The sequence below is a fragment of the Perca flavescens genome, chromosome 13 (assembly GCF_004354835.1).
Source record: "Perca flavescens isolate YP-PL-M2 chromosome 13, PFLA_1.0, whole genome shotgun sequence".
Lineage (NCBI taxonomy): Eukaryota > Metazoa > Chordata > Actinopteri > Perciformes > Percidae > Perca > Perca flavescens.
The window spans coordinates 23,900,243-23,915,718 of NC_041343.1; the positions used below are offsets into that span (position 1 = coordinate 23,900,243).

The following is a 15,476-nucleotide window of genomic DNA, read 5'->3' on the forward strand; positions in this document are numbered from 1 at the left end:
GATAATGGGGAGCATAACGATAATGATGACGATGATGATGATCACAGTGCTGCTTGATGTGAGGGCGACGGCTGTGATGGAGGGTGATGTTAATAGCGTAGCAGTATGATAATGAGGCGTTGAGGACGGGGAGCTAAACGGAGAGCTAAAGGTTGTTTTGTTTTGTTGTTTTGATCACTGACACACTTCACCTTTTCACACAAAGGTCACGACTTCACCAGGCGGGCGTGTGAATCATTGGGGTATGTGTGCGTTACTATGCAAAACACCGAGCTGTTGTGGAGAAATGGTGTGCGAGTGAGTGCGATCTGTACAGTACATCTGTGTGTCGGTTTTTGACTGATTACTGGGCGTGATGTCGTATCTATTAGCTCTTAGAGTATCCAGATGTTTCACGCGGGCCTGCGTGTGTGTCTGTGTACAAATGTGTGTATGAGCGTGTTTGAGTCTTTATTGGTTCCCAGTGGGTCGAGCAGAGTTCCTGACCCCATTTCCTGCTGTTGTTGACTGAGAGACATTCAGGCCCGAGGCTCCACAGACCAGACACTGCCTGGAGGAGCTTCCTGTCACTGCTGCCTAAAACCACATGATTTGTCATTGCTTCGATTGCTTTTTTCCCCCTTTACTATTTTGGCATCCGTCAAACTCTGTTTCAGTTTTTCTGGACCATGAGGTCAGGAACTGACTATGAGGGAGTGCCCCAGACATGGGAAGGACTTCCCGATTATTCCTATTGTCATGAGAACTGCAGGATTTTGTTTGCTTGTCACAGAGTATGTACGCACAGCATTTAAAAAAGTTGAAAGATTAGGAAGACAAAATAAAATTCATATTAGAAGTATCTATCCACTCCCTGTATTGTTTAAAACAAACCTATGTCCATCAAATCCCTGTTGGTTAGTTTCACCTTCTTACTTTACCTTCTTTACTTTCTGTTTTCCCAGACCTCTCTTATAGTTGACATATGCTCCTTATTCTTCTCAAATTGACTCAACTTTGTAGCATTTGTTATTGTGATTTACTTCAACGTTTACATTATTTCATCCAGCTCCTAAAATGGAAAAATGTCAAGGTATGAATGCTGTTTAATATAGAATAAATGTCAGCATTTATCTTTCATTAGATCAGACTTATTAGGATTACAGTATTTTAATTGACACAGGTAATCCTTTTAGAGCATGTGGTACCTTTTTAATTACATTTTTGCAAAAAATCTCCAATAATATCTTTTATTTTATTCTGGTCCAATGGCCAGGCACCAGCTCTGGATATTATGGGACTCTTTACTTCTTGTTGAATTGGCTGGAACTGTATGAATGTGACACAACCCTACAGTGAGAAAGGCCAGATACCTTTTGAATTAATACAAATTCATCCATTTTGCAGAAAAAAAATCCCTCCAGGTGTTTATTCACCTTGGGGTCAGGGACAGAAGATCAAAATAAAACTCTTAAAATAAAACTATTAAAATCCAAAGCTTCTGTCTTCACTTTTATGTTTGGTGCTGCTGTAAATGTTGTAAATGTGGCGTTTCAACAGTAACATACTTGAGGTTGTATTGTATTGGGACAAGTCAAGTGTTAACAGTGTGCTGCTACACGACCGCAGCGCTCAGGTGCCAGCAACCACATGTTAGTTATCGCTTTATTAATTTGTCAATCAACAGCTGGAATTATTACCCATCAACAAGTTCAATAATTAGTTTTATTTACTTCATGTTTTCAGTCATTTTGTAAGACTATCTGTGACTCATCTTATCTGTTTAGTGCCATTTTTTAAAGGTGTTATAACAAGTTGTTCCAGACCACATGATAAACTCTCTGCATGTATCTTTGTGTTTGTTCCAGGTTGCTGCCGACTGAGTCGACAGGTGGCCTTTCCAACAACAGGCAGGAGAGGGAGAGCAACACCCAGCCTCCTCCCACCCAGCGCTACAGCTGCTATGACCTGGATGACATGGACGTTGCCTGGCTGGAGCTGGTCAACCAGGAGTTCAGACAGATGGGTGAGTGCATATTAACTCTGCCTAATTTGATAATAAAAGCCAGAAAACAGTTTGACATCAACAACAGAAAAAAAATACAAATGTTCCCAAAGGCATCTAACATGGTTGTAAGCGCTGACATATAGTAATAGTGTTGTGCAAAATATTATGAATTTTTTCACTTGGCCTGATCCTCCATGTTGCCTTGTATGAAATAACTTACCTAAATGTCTCATGAGTGATGCGGTTTTCTTTCAGTCTCATGGACTTCATTTAGAGCTACAGAGGCTTGAAAGACACATCCATGCCTACACTATATTGTGTGTGTGAAATTCATATTCCTCGGTAGGGCTGCAACTAAATAAAATGTCAATTTTTTTTATTAATCCATGAATAGTTAAGTCTTTGAAATGTCAGAAAAACATTTTTTAACCGTTTAAAATCCAAAGATATTGTATTGACAACGAAAGAAAAGAAAAAAGCAGCACATCCTCACATTTTAGGAACTCAAACCAGGATGTTTTGCATTTTTAATCATTAATAAATAACTTGCACTCAGCACTGTTTAGTTGAGGTAACACTTAAATGGGTACTAACAGAAACATGACTAACAGAAACTGGACCATATTCTCTCCTATAAAAACTTTGTTGATTATTAAAGCTGCTGGTTTTTGCACCTTGACAGAACTAACTGCCAATAATGAGGTATAGTAGTTAATTGTTTTTAGGACTTCAGTATTGAAAAATCACTTTAAGTTATATAAATAAATAATCCCAGAGGAATGAGACTGCCAAAGGGTTGATTTCAGCCAACTGAATACTGTGTGTACAAAACATTATCTTTTCCTTTTTTTCCTGTTTTTCGACACCTGCCTATTAACAGTCACATAACCTGTATTAGATATGTTCCATCAAACATTTAAACTTTTACAGCTGTTTATCTGAAATTTACCTGCAAGTCACATTTGAAAAAGTCTAAAATGCTCTTAAAATTTCTGAAAACTGCAGATGCTCTAAATATACTGTAACTGTACATTGTTCCTCTTCTTCTACAGTAACGATCACTCTTTATCTACTCTGCTGTGCTATATCCTCCATTTTTCCATGGTGACAACTGCTGACCCCGAGCGTCTCTTCCATCTCCACCATTTTATTCGATATCTGATCGGCTCCCTTCAGATAAAGGGTCGTAATTGTGTTTAGAAATCCCAGCTGGGGTATCAGGCTTTTATTTCTAGGACATATTCTCCTTAAATCAAACACACACCCACCCACACACACATACGCACGCATGACGTACTCGGGCGCGCGCACACACACACACACGCGACACACACAGGCTCTTGCTGTAGCAGAAGTGTGTTGTTTCCCATACCCTACAATACTAGACCAAACATACGGTTGATTAGTTCTGCTGGGCGAGGCTGTACGGCTCTGGACTCATGATGGGATAATTTAGCATTTTCTATCTCGGTCCTCCACTTGTGTGGAGACTGGACGTGCTGTCGTTTTGGTTATTTACACTAAACTCTTTTTAGAAATGGGGTTAATTTGATTTTCAGATTATTCCTTTTAGAGGAAACTTGATTTTCTGCAGAACACTCTGTCTTTACAGCAGCACAAAACACTGGAGAGCATGCAGTCTGTCAGTAGTAATAGAGAAAACACTTGAATGTCAACCTTCTGCATTGCATTTAATAGTCAGTTAAATACTGTAGGATTAGACAAGTATATGAACGTACTGGAAAGTAAAGAAAGTGTGTGTGTGTGTGTGTGTGTGTGTGTGTGTGTGTGTGTGTGTGTGTGTGTGTGTGTGTGTGTTGTGTCACTTTCTGACAGATAAGTGCAGTCGTGATCACATACACACAATGATAAATGTGCATCTGCATGTGCGCACAGCTGTAGAAACACGGGAACACATAGATAACTGTAAAGCAAATACACTGAAAGTACAGACACACTCTCAAGTATGTGTGAACGGGGTGTTGCTTCCTTCTCTGTGTGTTCAGTTCATGATGTAAATGTCACAGCAGGTTAATATCTAACTCTACTTCCCTTTTTTCTGCCGATTCAAAAACAGCTTCTAAATCTACAACATTTACAATCACACAGTTTCTTCTTTTCAGTTCTTTCATGCTAAAGTTTTATTTTGTGCCAAATTCAAGCCTAAAATATGAAAAATAAAGTCGACCGGTTTTCAACATCAGCTGCAGGTGTTCAGGTTTCTTTTTCAAAATCATTTGGAGGTATAATAGTGTTTTGGTTGGATTTGTCTTAGCTCTATTTCTTTATGTGAAACTGCAGCTCAGGTTGTAAATTAACCATGTTGGCAACAAAATGCTCCAGAATCAATAAATTAAGTTGTTTTATTTATTTTTGGATGGGAAGGGATTGAGTGACTATTTATTATAAATAATAAATAGAGACACAGGATGCTCATCTCCACTTAAACAAAAATCCTCCTAACTGAGTGGTGAATCTGTCAAATAAATCAATAAATAATCTTCAACTACAGATTCCAGGACAGCTGGACAGTTTCTTTATCTCTGCTTGGAGCATCCGGGCAAGGCAATGTGACACAATAATGTAACTGAATCTAGAAATGATCACCTAAGAATCCAGAGATTGTGGCTGAGCAAAAGATTTACTCAACTCTAATTTGATTTGTGTTGGCATGGTCTTTATTAAAAGCCTGTATTACAGTATTCCAAATACAGTCCCCAAGTAATGTCATCTAAACTTTATTGTTTTTGAATGGTTATCAAATGAATCATCTTTATTTCAGTAAAAAAAACTACTTCTTCACTAGATTTAATGCCTTGCTGTTACCCATTTTGTAGAATTATTGTAATCTTGTTGCATATAATGAGATAATAGTATTCCACATCTGTTTGCCGCCAACCTGGAAACCAGACTGTTCACTTTCCTGCTACCTCAAATACTTGATATTTTATGAGGAAGAAATCTTGCACTCACCAGTTAAATCAGTTTTCATCAACTATTAAGCAGCCTTAGAGCAAGGCATTACTTTGATATGCAAATGGGGCAGGAATATTAATGCAAATGCAGACACATATTGGCACAGTGAACTGAGCTTTCGCCAAGAAGGGCTTAATTACAAATTTCGTCGTTTTTCAGCTTTGATAGCAAATGGGCTTGTAGTGACAGAGCACATGTAGTATTTCTTTGCTTTTCTATGGTTAGCAAAGAGTCAACTGCAATACTCCCACATCCTGCAGTTCATTTCCAGCACATTTTATCCTAAGCCGGCCCAAAGAAAACCAAAAGCGACCTGTCTGAGGTGAACATGTGAAGGAAAGCTGTGAGCGTTTCTAATTAAAGTGTGAGACAACGTGTTTTGGCCAGAAATTGGTAAATTGGCTCACTCAATAAGTTTTTCCCATGAGCAGCTTCCCATTACTGTTATCCTCGTCGATAACATGTACTAAGTGTTGACCCTGCTACTGCATTCAGTAAAGTATTCATCCCTGCAATCAGCGGCCATGTCTCAACATCTGCCTTCCACACTTTTAAACGTTTTACTTTCTGTCCTCTTGTCACCAGCACTACCAGAGCTGGACGAACTGACGATGGAGTGCGTTTTGGTCGAGCTGGAGAGCGTGTGCGAGGAGAAGATGCGGCAGGCCATCGAGACGGAGGAAGGCCTGGGCATCGAGTACGACGAGGACGTGGTGTGTGACGTCTGCCGCTCGCCAGAGGGAGAGGACAGCAACGAGATGGTCTTCTGTGACAAGTGCAACGTTTGCGTTCATCAGGTCAGTAATGAAGGGGTTAAGGGGTTTATCTCTCTTTTCAAGCATATGTGTGTCTTTTAGTATCACTTATCCTTCTGCGTCTTTTAGTCTCCGCACCGGCGAGAGCCATGGCCGGAGGCATTATGTTTTTTGGGTTGTCCATCTGTCCCTCCATCCATCCCATTCCCTTGAACACAATATCTCTGGAACATCTTGAGGAAAGTTCTTCAAATTTGGCTCAAGAAGTAAAAAAAATTAGGATTTGGTGTTCAAAGGTCAAGGTCACAGTGACCTCACCATAGATGTTTTCGGCCATTACTGAAGAATACATACGTTAATTATGACAAGATAGGGAATAATGGCCTCTAGCTCACCTGGTAGAGCACACGTCCCATGTAGGCTCAGTCCTTGCCAGTGGCCTGGGTTCGAATCCGTCCCGAGGCCCTTTTCTGCATGTTATCACATTACATTTAATTTTGTTTTCGTCCAAAGTGACTTCCATTAAGTGCATTCAACCATGAAGCTACAAACTCCGGACAGCAAGAATCAAGTGCAAGTACATTAGCTTCAGATAAGCCAAACTACAAAGACTCACATGTAAATATCCTCCCTCTCTCTCCCCCATGTCCTGTCTCTCTTCAGCTGTTCTAAATAAAGGAAAAATCCCCCAAAAATATCTTTAAAACAAAAACAAATGTCTAATAGAATAGAATGACCAAATGATGACATTTTATATCAAAAAATGTTAAAGTTCAACTTCACTGTGATATTATGATGTCCTGCAAATACACTTTTCTTGCCATTATTCAACGCCCTAACTCAGGATCAGAAGGATTGTGACCATATTTTAAATTTGATCGGATACTGAATTGGTAGTCTGTATCCACGGCGTTCCACTTCTGGGATTGCTCTCGTTCTGCCAGAAATTCTGCTGGATGCCACTCTTTTCAGATGTCCGTTTTTGGATGTCCTGTTACCTTCCACTTTGTGTTGGAATTTTAAACTCTCGATTTATCGACTATGGTTGAGTGCTCCTCAGATTTCTGCAGGGTAAATCCAGACAGCTAGCTAGACTATCTGTCTAATCTGAGTTTTCTATTGCACGACTAAAACAACCTTTGAATGTACACGTTCCACCAAAACAAGTTCCTTCCCAAGGCTATTTTGCAGAGGCACCGTGGCTCTGCTCGGCGCTTAGCACCACCCAAGACGATTGTGATTGGTTTAAAGAAATGCCAATAAACTAGAGCACGTTTTTCTCCCATCCCGGATTGCTGTGTGGACTCGCCAGACCCTCCTTCGCAGTGCTGTGGAGGAAGGTCTGGCAATGCGAGACTACTGAATTGGTGACACTAATCTTGGGTGCCCACCTTAAAACTGTGCTGGTTGTATAGATCTTCTGTGCTGCCGGGTTGAAGATGTGTGTGAAGCATCCAGTTTTAGAATTTGTAGCTTCTTTGCTGCAACATCCATATGTGAAGCTTTGTCTAGTGTCACCACAAGCTTTTTGGTTTTGCTGATATTGAGCTTCTGGTGATTGTCGTTGAACCATGTGCTTTACTACATTACATGAGTCTGGAGACCTGGATGTTAACTGCAACTTGACTGGTTGGCGGAGGCACACAAACTCGAGGCGGTAATTCTAATTTAGAAACTTATTTTTCACAAAATAAGAAAGTGCCTCCGGGAAAGAAATACTGCTAAATGCTGAAAGCTTAAATGTGAAATACAAATCAAGGTTGTTCAAACACAAGGTTTGGCTGTTTTCTTCAGAGCTGCCTTCCATATTTTACTCATATTTTACTCCCTGTGACATCATTTATCATCCACATGAAAGTACACATATGGAAGCAATTTCACAAATGGTACCTTTGACAACCCGAGGCTTTAGGGGGGTCTGTTGTGTTTGTTACTCAGTGACACAGTGTTAATTGTTCTGTCGGCCCTGTTGGCACTAACATACCTTCAGTGTCATCAGACTGCCTCTGGTTTTATTTTTTTTGGGCCATTTTAGGCCTTTATTTTTACAGGACATCTGAAGACATGAAAGGGGAGAGGGGGGGGAACGACATGCAGCAAAGGGCCGCAGATCGGAGTCGAACCTGCGGCCGCTGCGTTGACGAGTAGGCCTCTATAGATGGGCGAGCGCTCTACCAACTGAGCTACCTGAGCTACCTGGGCTCCCGTTTTGCTGCTGTTATTACACTGGATGTAAATAGTTAACTCCAATATCATGGGCTCTCACCTAGAAGTGGAAATATTTAGAAAAAGAGGGAAAAAAAGATCATCCAAAGCCCAAAAAATGGAAATATTTCTCGTGGTGGGATCAAGTGGAGCTGGTCAGGGACAGTGGCCGGCGGAAGGTCATCAGCAGCATCTGTATTAGCAATCAGTATCTGTAGTCAGCGTTGTGTTAGTTAGCTTCCAAAGCTGCAAACAAGCGCTGGCTGTGCTAGCCTCGTCCCTTGGCAGGCTGTCCGGACCGAGAAACGAGGCAGAATTGTCCACAGAGGTCTCCTCTACTCCAAAGCAAACGAACCTGGTGATTTAAACCAGTAAAAGTACTGAATAAAACAGTTTCTCATTTAAAATCAGTGTTTTGCTTATGCTGTTCAGCATGAGTTCATGAGAATGTTTGCTAAGTACTCTTCTCTGAAAGCTAGAAATCCAGATGTCAGATAACTAAAATCCTTCATTCAGTTAAAAGTCTAAAACAAGCAGGGTCTAATAAGTGAATCATAAAAATGTGACCTAAAACTACAAAAAAGGTTGATTTATGGGTGCGTTTCTGGCGGGCAACCACAACGCTGACTTACTTCTGGGCTTGTCAATAATGTTTTGTCTCCTTCACAATATCACCTCTCTTAACTTTTCTTTCTCTTTCTCTGTGTCACAGGCGTGTTATGGCATCCTGAAGGTACCCCAGGGGAACTGGCTGTGTCGGACCTGCGCTCTAGGCGTTCAGCCCAAATGTCTGCTCTGTCCTAAGAGAGGGGGGGCCCTCAAACCCACCCGCAGTGGAACCAAGTGGGTCCACGTCAGCTGTGCCTTATGGATCCCTGAGGTGAGACCCAAGGAGGGGCACTGGGGTCAACATAGCCAAATAATCCAAATATAGTACGGTGTAGATAATTGTTCCAGTTCCCTTTTTGTCACGCTCACATTAGTGCTTAAGGTAGTTGTTTTTTACATTTCCTATACCTGGTGCTGGACTTCCTTCTTCCAATCAAAGTTAGGCCTACCTGTATATTGTGTTTATGATCCCAGTCACACACCATACTCAGAAATCTAGTCTTGCCACCTAATGCCACTGTTAATGCAGAAATTGGTATCTGTGCCTCCTCTTTTAAATATTGCTGCACAGTGGCTCTGAAGAGTGAGTGAGTGTGAGTTTTTTTTTCACATTTAGTGCATACAGCTGTAGTCATTAGTAGTTAGTGTGAAAAACTATCTTTCCTTTGTTGGTTCAGTGGAGTCAGCAACTGCATAAATATGAAGAAGCAAACTACTGAATGTCTGCCGTGTTGAATGTGTGTAAAAACAAGTATGGTGCTCTTGGACGAGGTGTCTACATCATAAAAGAAGGGAAAAGAAAACCACCTGAAAGACTGTGGTGTTTGACATGCTTTGATGAAGACCCACACAGTGCTGTTTTGGATTTCTGCCCTTGTGTTTTTGTCATCCTCATCCCAAATGGCATCTAATGCACACTCTTTTAGGTACAGTGTTTTTCTCTTTCACTATTTGCATCGACAGAAACATGGGGGACAAAAATCACAGTCCTCATTTTGTGAAAAAAAAAAAAAATGCATTACAAGATTAAGACCAGAATGTTGGAAAATACCCATTTGATGTTGTTAACCCTGACTGTTAAAGACTCAGTAGCTTCAGCTGAGAGAAGGGACGACACTGACGATGTACATATGGCATGTGAGTGTACTTGAAAAAATCCCAAACAACAGGGTTTACGGGAAATGTGGCACAGATTTTGAGAAACACTCACACCTGTTAGTTTTTTCCATTTTGGCTTTTCTTGTTAACAGTAAACAGCTTTGAATACTTCATGTAGCTTCTTCAGTCAAAGTCTCAGTCTTATCAGTCGGCAGATAATGTCAATTGATTCATAAAGAACCTGTTTGTCAAGCATGTAGCCAAGCAGCTGCTCATTTCCACTTGATGTGTCTGATGATACCTTTTGGAAACGTCTCATCTAAAAGCTTTAAATGGAGATAAAGCAGCCACTTATTTGATGTATGTTGCTTTATGCCTTGCACACACCTTTAAACTGTTAAGGCAGTCAGCCATGTGTCTTCAGCCTATTCAGGAACACACTCCACCAGCAGAGTGACTTTTGGCAGTTTAAACCTTTTACTTCTAATTGCCTTCTGTCACCCTTGATTGGGCTAATTGTTTTCGTTGCTCCGTTCGCTTTTGTTTTCTCTTCCTACCGTGGAGGGAGAAAAAAAAAAAGAGAATTTGCATGTCTGTGCGTGTGTCCTTGCATAGACGTTTGTGTGTTCTTGCATGAGCTAAAGAGGTGTTCATAGCAGACGTCTACACAAATAAACACAAACGCAACACACATCAAAACACTGGCTAGTAGATTTCTACTGAATTTGATGGTAGTGGAAATTTCCAGAAAAGAGGCTCTGTATGTGAGAGTGACATTAATAGAGAGGGCTGGATCAGAGTGTGTGTGTGTGCGTGTGCGCATGTGTACTTGTGTTTGTGTACATAAACACACCACCCAGCCTTCAAACGATACAGCCCCCCTGATGTGCTGTGTGTTAAGCTGCCCTCTGCTTTCAACCCCTAGAGAGAGGTCCCTCTTTAAACGGCTTTCCACAACACACACACATACACACACACACACGCAGAGCCCCTCTCTTAAAATGCCTTTTCGTTTAACGCTGTGATTTCCACCCATTTCCACTGAATTGATTTAAAAAAATAGGCATTCTGTTTTTTATGTCTGAACTGAACCCGAGCCTGATGCAGTTAATGTTAGCTAAAGCACTGAGTTACCCTGTCACGCAATTGTTATTCCCATGGTTACAGTTTGCCTGTATACCTTATGCGTTCATGCGTTGTCATGTACCTAACAAACCCCGGCACTAAACAAAAAGTATCCCAACACAGACAGTAGGTCTATCATTTTCATTTATTTTTACACTATATTTTCACAAAAAAGAACTCCAAGCACAATGGTACTATAGGCCGAAGCCTAACATCATTTGTAAACACACACACACACACACACACACACACACACACACACACACACACACAGAAAGAAAACTACAGCCCTGACTTTTTGAATACCAAACCAACACAAGAGGAGAAGGTGGAAGAATTGTGTAAAGTGCAACGTGTGTGCGTGTGTGTGCGTGTGCGTGTGTGTGTGTGTGTGTGTGTGTGTGTGTGTGTGTGTGTGTGTGTGTGTGTGTAATCAATTAACTACAGCATTCAAAAAGTATAAATCCTTTTGCCATTGATTAGGTTGCACATTGACTAAAAGGAACGAACATTGACGGTGACAGCTGAGGCATCATTGTCTGAACTGCACTTTCTATTGACATCCTCAGTGGAGTAAAAAATGTACCCCGACTCTGATCGCTTGTGCTGTACAAAATACATCAATAGGAAGAGAAAGAACCGAGGCAGTGTGTTTGTTCTGTGGACAAGCAGACGAAAGGAGGAAAATAAAATCAGATATACGGACAAGTGGAAGAAGAGAGGGAGGGGCTTGACCCGCAGAAATCAGTCGTCAGCTTGTCAATGCAAGCGTGAAGGACAAGGAAAGAGGGCAATGCTACAAATATGAGAATAAGTGAATGTGAAAGAGGTGGAAGAAGGACAGCGGAGGAAGGAAGCAAGAAATGGCACTTTGGTGATGAGTGCTCTCCACTCTATTCTGCATGGCTGGTTGGCACAGGTCAATGACTTTTTGGTTGTATTTGGTGGGGAAGGGTTTTAGGCCAAAGCTGTTCTGAATAGACCGCTCAGAGAGAGTGAGTCACACTAGGCTTTACAATCCTGTTTTCCAAGGAGCACAGGTGTCCCTGCTCAGGGTCCAAGGACAGACTTTCTCATTCGAGATCTTGGCTTTTGAAATTGGAAGACACTGAAAAAAATTATCATTCAAGCTGATGAGTTGATTATTATCGTTCCGTTTTGGTGGAGATTTAGTCATTTTATCAAGTGACGAGCGAAGATAATCCAGAGATTTTATGGAGAATAAAAAGATGGGTGATGATCTCCAGCTGTTAATTGTTGTCATATCTGTATTAATGAAACTGTCTTACGAGGCAACACAATTACCAATTTCAGTTTAGTCTATTAATCATTTAGTCTACAAAATTGTGAAAGTACCCGTCTTCAAATTACTTGTTTTGTCTGACCAACAGTCCAAAATCCCATATTCAGTTTACATTTTTATTTTTGATACAAAGCCGAGAAAACCAGCAAATCCTCACATTTTAGAAGCTGGAACCAAAATATGTTTGGCATTTCGTTTAATAAATGAGTCAAATCAAAATTTCTGTCGGCGGCCTCATCAGTTAATCAACTTATCATTTCAGCAAAATGATTAAGATTAAACTGCCGAGAGTGTTATTATGATAATGATGGTAATGATGAACAAATATGATTTATCTCCACACAATGTTGATTGTTAGATTATTTATCACATTTGGTGCTTTGAATCCGATGTGTGTATTTCCTCCTGTTCCCTGTAGGTGAGTATAGGCTGTCCAGAGAAGATGGAGCCCATTACCAAGGTGTCCCACATCCCTGCCAGCCGCTGGGCTCTGTCCTGCAGCCTGTGTCGAGAACACACAGGAACCTGCATACAGGTACGTCTTATCACTGCGTCCGCGGGGCCTTATGTTGTTATGAAGTGACCCCAGTGTCTTAAAATACATCAGCAACGCTCAAACATCCAGTTAAGTTTTGGTATGAATTAAGTTTTTCTTTTCTAATCATCAGAGTCACCTTACCTTAAACCCATTTAGCATCTGACAGCTGTTGTCCACTATTGGAACCAGACAGATGTGCTTCATGTCATTCCTCCTCTTCATCCTGTTTCTTCTTTTGTATAAACATTATTTTTTTTATTTAACCTTTATTTAACCAGGAAGACCATTGAGATAAACATCTCTTTTCCAAGGGAGACCTGGCTAAGATAGCACACCAGTTACAGTTTAAATAGAAATAAAACACAACAGACAGGAAATAAAATCACCCAAGAAAGGGACTATAACCAGCCCAAATAAAGCAGTCTTCATCTTCCTCCTATTCCAATCTTCATGGCATGTGCACACACACTGTTAATTATCTGGAGGTGGCGTTGGAATGAAAACAAACCTGACAAAAATTGTTAAGTTTTAATTGTGTGTGAAATTCAAGTTTAACTTTTGGAGTTTATCCTTACAAACAGATACTGTAGATGTGATGTTCATTCTGAAATAAAGCCTTACAGGCACACCCATGCAAAATAGTATACGTAAGCACAGTAAAACTCTTGCAGAATTGTTTTAAAGTTTAAACTCAGCAGAAAGACTCTCACATAAAATATCTCTCAACAACACAGATCATCCTAGTTCTTAGCCTCCCGCTTGCCACAGGTGGATCTGTTTGAACCCTGCACCGCTTTAACAGGCTGCTGAGTACGCAAACAAAACCCCCAACTGACACATTACCACTAACGCACTTTACAGCTATTAGCTTGCTGACCATTCAGCTTTAAACGCTTGCTATATATACCAGTGGCGGCTGGTGAAAAATATTCTAGGTGGGCTGTTTGTGCGGGTAGTCTGGGGGGGTCCTCCCCCAGAAGAGTTTGAATTTCGTAGATGTGATTTCCTGCATTCTGGTGCATTTTAGGGTGACCAGCTGGAGATCCCAAATCATTCACAATGATCAATTCGTGTGTGGGTAAATTTCCATGTTTCACACATAGACTCATATTTGTTATTCGCTATTATGTAGGCCAATAAATTAAAAACGAGACATTGTGAGCTGTTGATGCAGAGGAGTGCTGCTCAGTTTTAAAACAGCCACACAGGTGACACACAGGTAGTTAGGCCTACACTTAGACTAGGCTACACTGGCACTGTCATTTAATGATCATAAATGTAGCCTTCATCAGAGAAAGCGAGGACGAAAAATGGGTGTGATGAAAGGCATGTGTGGCGCGTGAGATTGGTCAATTGCGTCCCCCTAAATATATGATGGCAACGCCCATGTCCCTTGCCTATACCAATAAAATAACTCAAACCAGTCAATACCAATGGTCTAAAAAGACCATATTAATTTAACTGCCATGTAGAAATCAACAGTTTCACAGGTAATGATAATGAACGAGCTGCATGTTTATTATGCTCCGTGTCCAGATAGAAAGTGCAAATGCATAACAATAAATTATAATAGGGAATACAACAATCTAGTTCTTTAATCAATCCCCAGCTGTACACTTCATATTTTTTTCAAGTTCACTGCAGAAATTTGACAATTGGATAATGGATAACAGTCTGTGTTGATACTAGAGAAAGAGAGAGAGAAGGCTCTCAAAGAGAGGGTGGGACAACATTCTTGAAGTGAACACCAAGTATGAGAAGAAAGATGATTTTAACATTTTAACTAGTATGAATCACAGTAATCCAGCTCAAAACTTAGAAGCAACAAAAAAGCGTGAGTGAGTGAAGGGGATGGAGAACTCTTATTTGTACAGGAACTTTGCTCGTCTATCTTTCTGAGTGGCAAATCTCTCAATGACCCTTGTGTTGAAATCTGGAATGTCCCGTGTGAGTTTTTTCTCTATAGAACGCAAAGCCAGAGCAATCTCGTGCCATAGTATTCCTAAGGAAAGTTTTTATCCTCTTTAAATTAGAGAAGCACCTCTCTGATTCTGCTGTTGTCATTGGTGTGGTGAGGAGGATCTTGAGAAGACTTACAGTTTCAGTGAATGTGTCTTGAAGGTTCTTTTCCATTAGAACCTGAAAGAGAGCCAGTGCACCACTGCAACCCTTGAAGTCCTCATTTTCGTAGATCAGATTATTTTAAGCCTGGCTTTGTCCAACATGTATGGGATAGGCATCCACCGTGGTTTCTAGTGCTGAATCTGGCAACTTTCTGCTGTGTTTTGGGAACAAGTCTCCTTGCAGCAGAGTGGCACTGATGAGATGCTTGGTGAAAGAAAACCTCTCCTTGGCATGGCTCATAATGGTGTCACATACCTATGAAATGATACATAATTGTAGAAAAGTAAACACAGAAGACATTACGTTTTCACATTTCTCAGTTCAATACAATAAAATCCGCATATTCATAGCAGTTACTATTTTGTTATCGGCTGTGTGGAGTACCAGAGATGTGGTTTGGGGTCCTTCAGTGGATGGAGGCGGTGACACCCGGCGGACGTCTGGTGTCAGCCTGTAGTCTATTTAGAACTAGCCTACAGCGAATAATGTTAGCTCAACTGTAGCTAACGTTAATAGTTTCTATAGCAACCACACAAGGCTGCATCTGATCACTAACGTTAGTTTAATAAGGTAGTTGCTACATTGTATCTCGCTTGCAAAAGTATGTATCGACTGACCCTCCGATAGATTTCAGACACGTTTTAGAAACTTTTTTAAACAAGGTTTATTTTTACAATGGACCTCATGTTTGAAATTTCTGTGATAGAAAAAAAAAATACAAGCGGCGTATTGATCTACTATTTGATGACGCTGTGC

General features: G+C 40.7%; 1 protein-coding gene across 1 annotated transcript in view; it reads left to right on the forward strand.

Annotated features, from left to right (window-relative positions):
* The window catches only part of jade2 (jade family PHD finger 2), a 177,826-nt gene that overhangs the window by 90,136 nt on the left and 72,214 nt on the right, over positions 1-15,476 (forward strand). The window contains exons 5-8 of the mRNA XM_028594952.1: positions 1,848-2,005; positions 5,549-5,760; positions 8,636-8,803; positions 12,477-12,593. Of these exons, the coding sequence (XP_028450753.1) occupies positions 1,848-2,005; positions 5,549-5,760; positions 8,636-8,803; positions 12,477-12,593 (655 nt within the window). The remainder of the gene's footprint in view (positions 1-1,847; positions 2,006-5,548; positions 5,761-8,635; positions 8,804-12,476; positions 12,594-15,476) is intronic.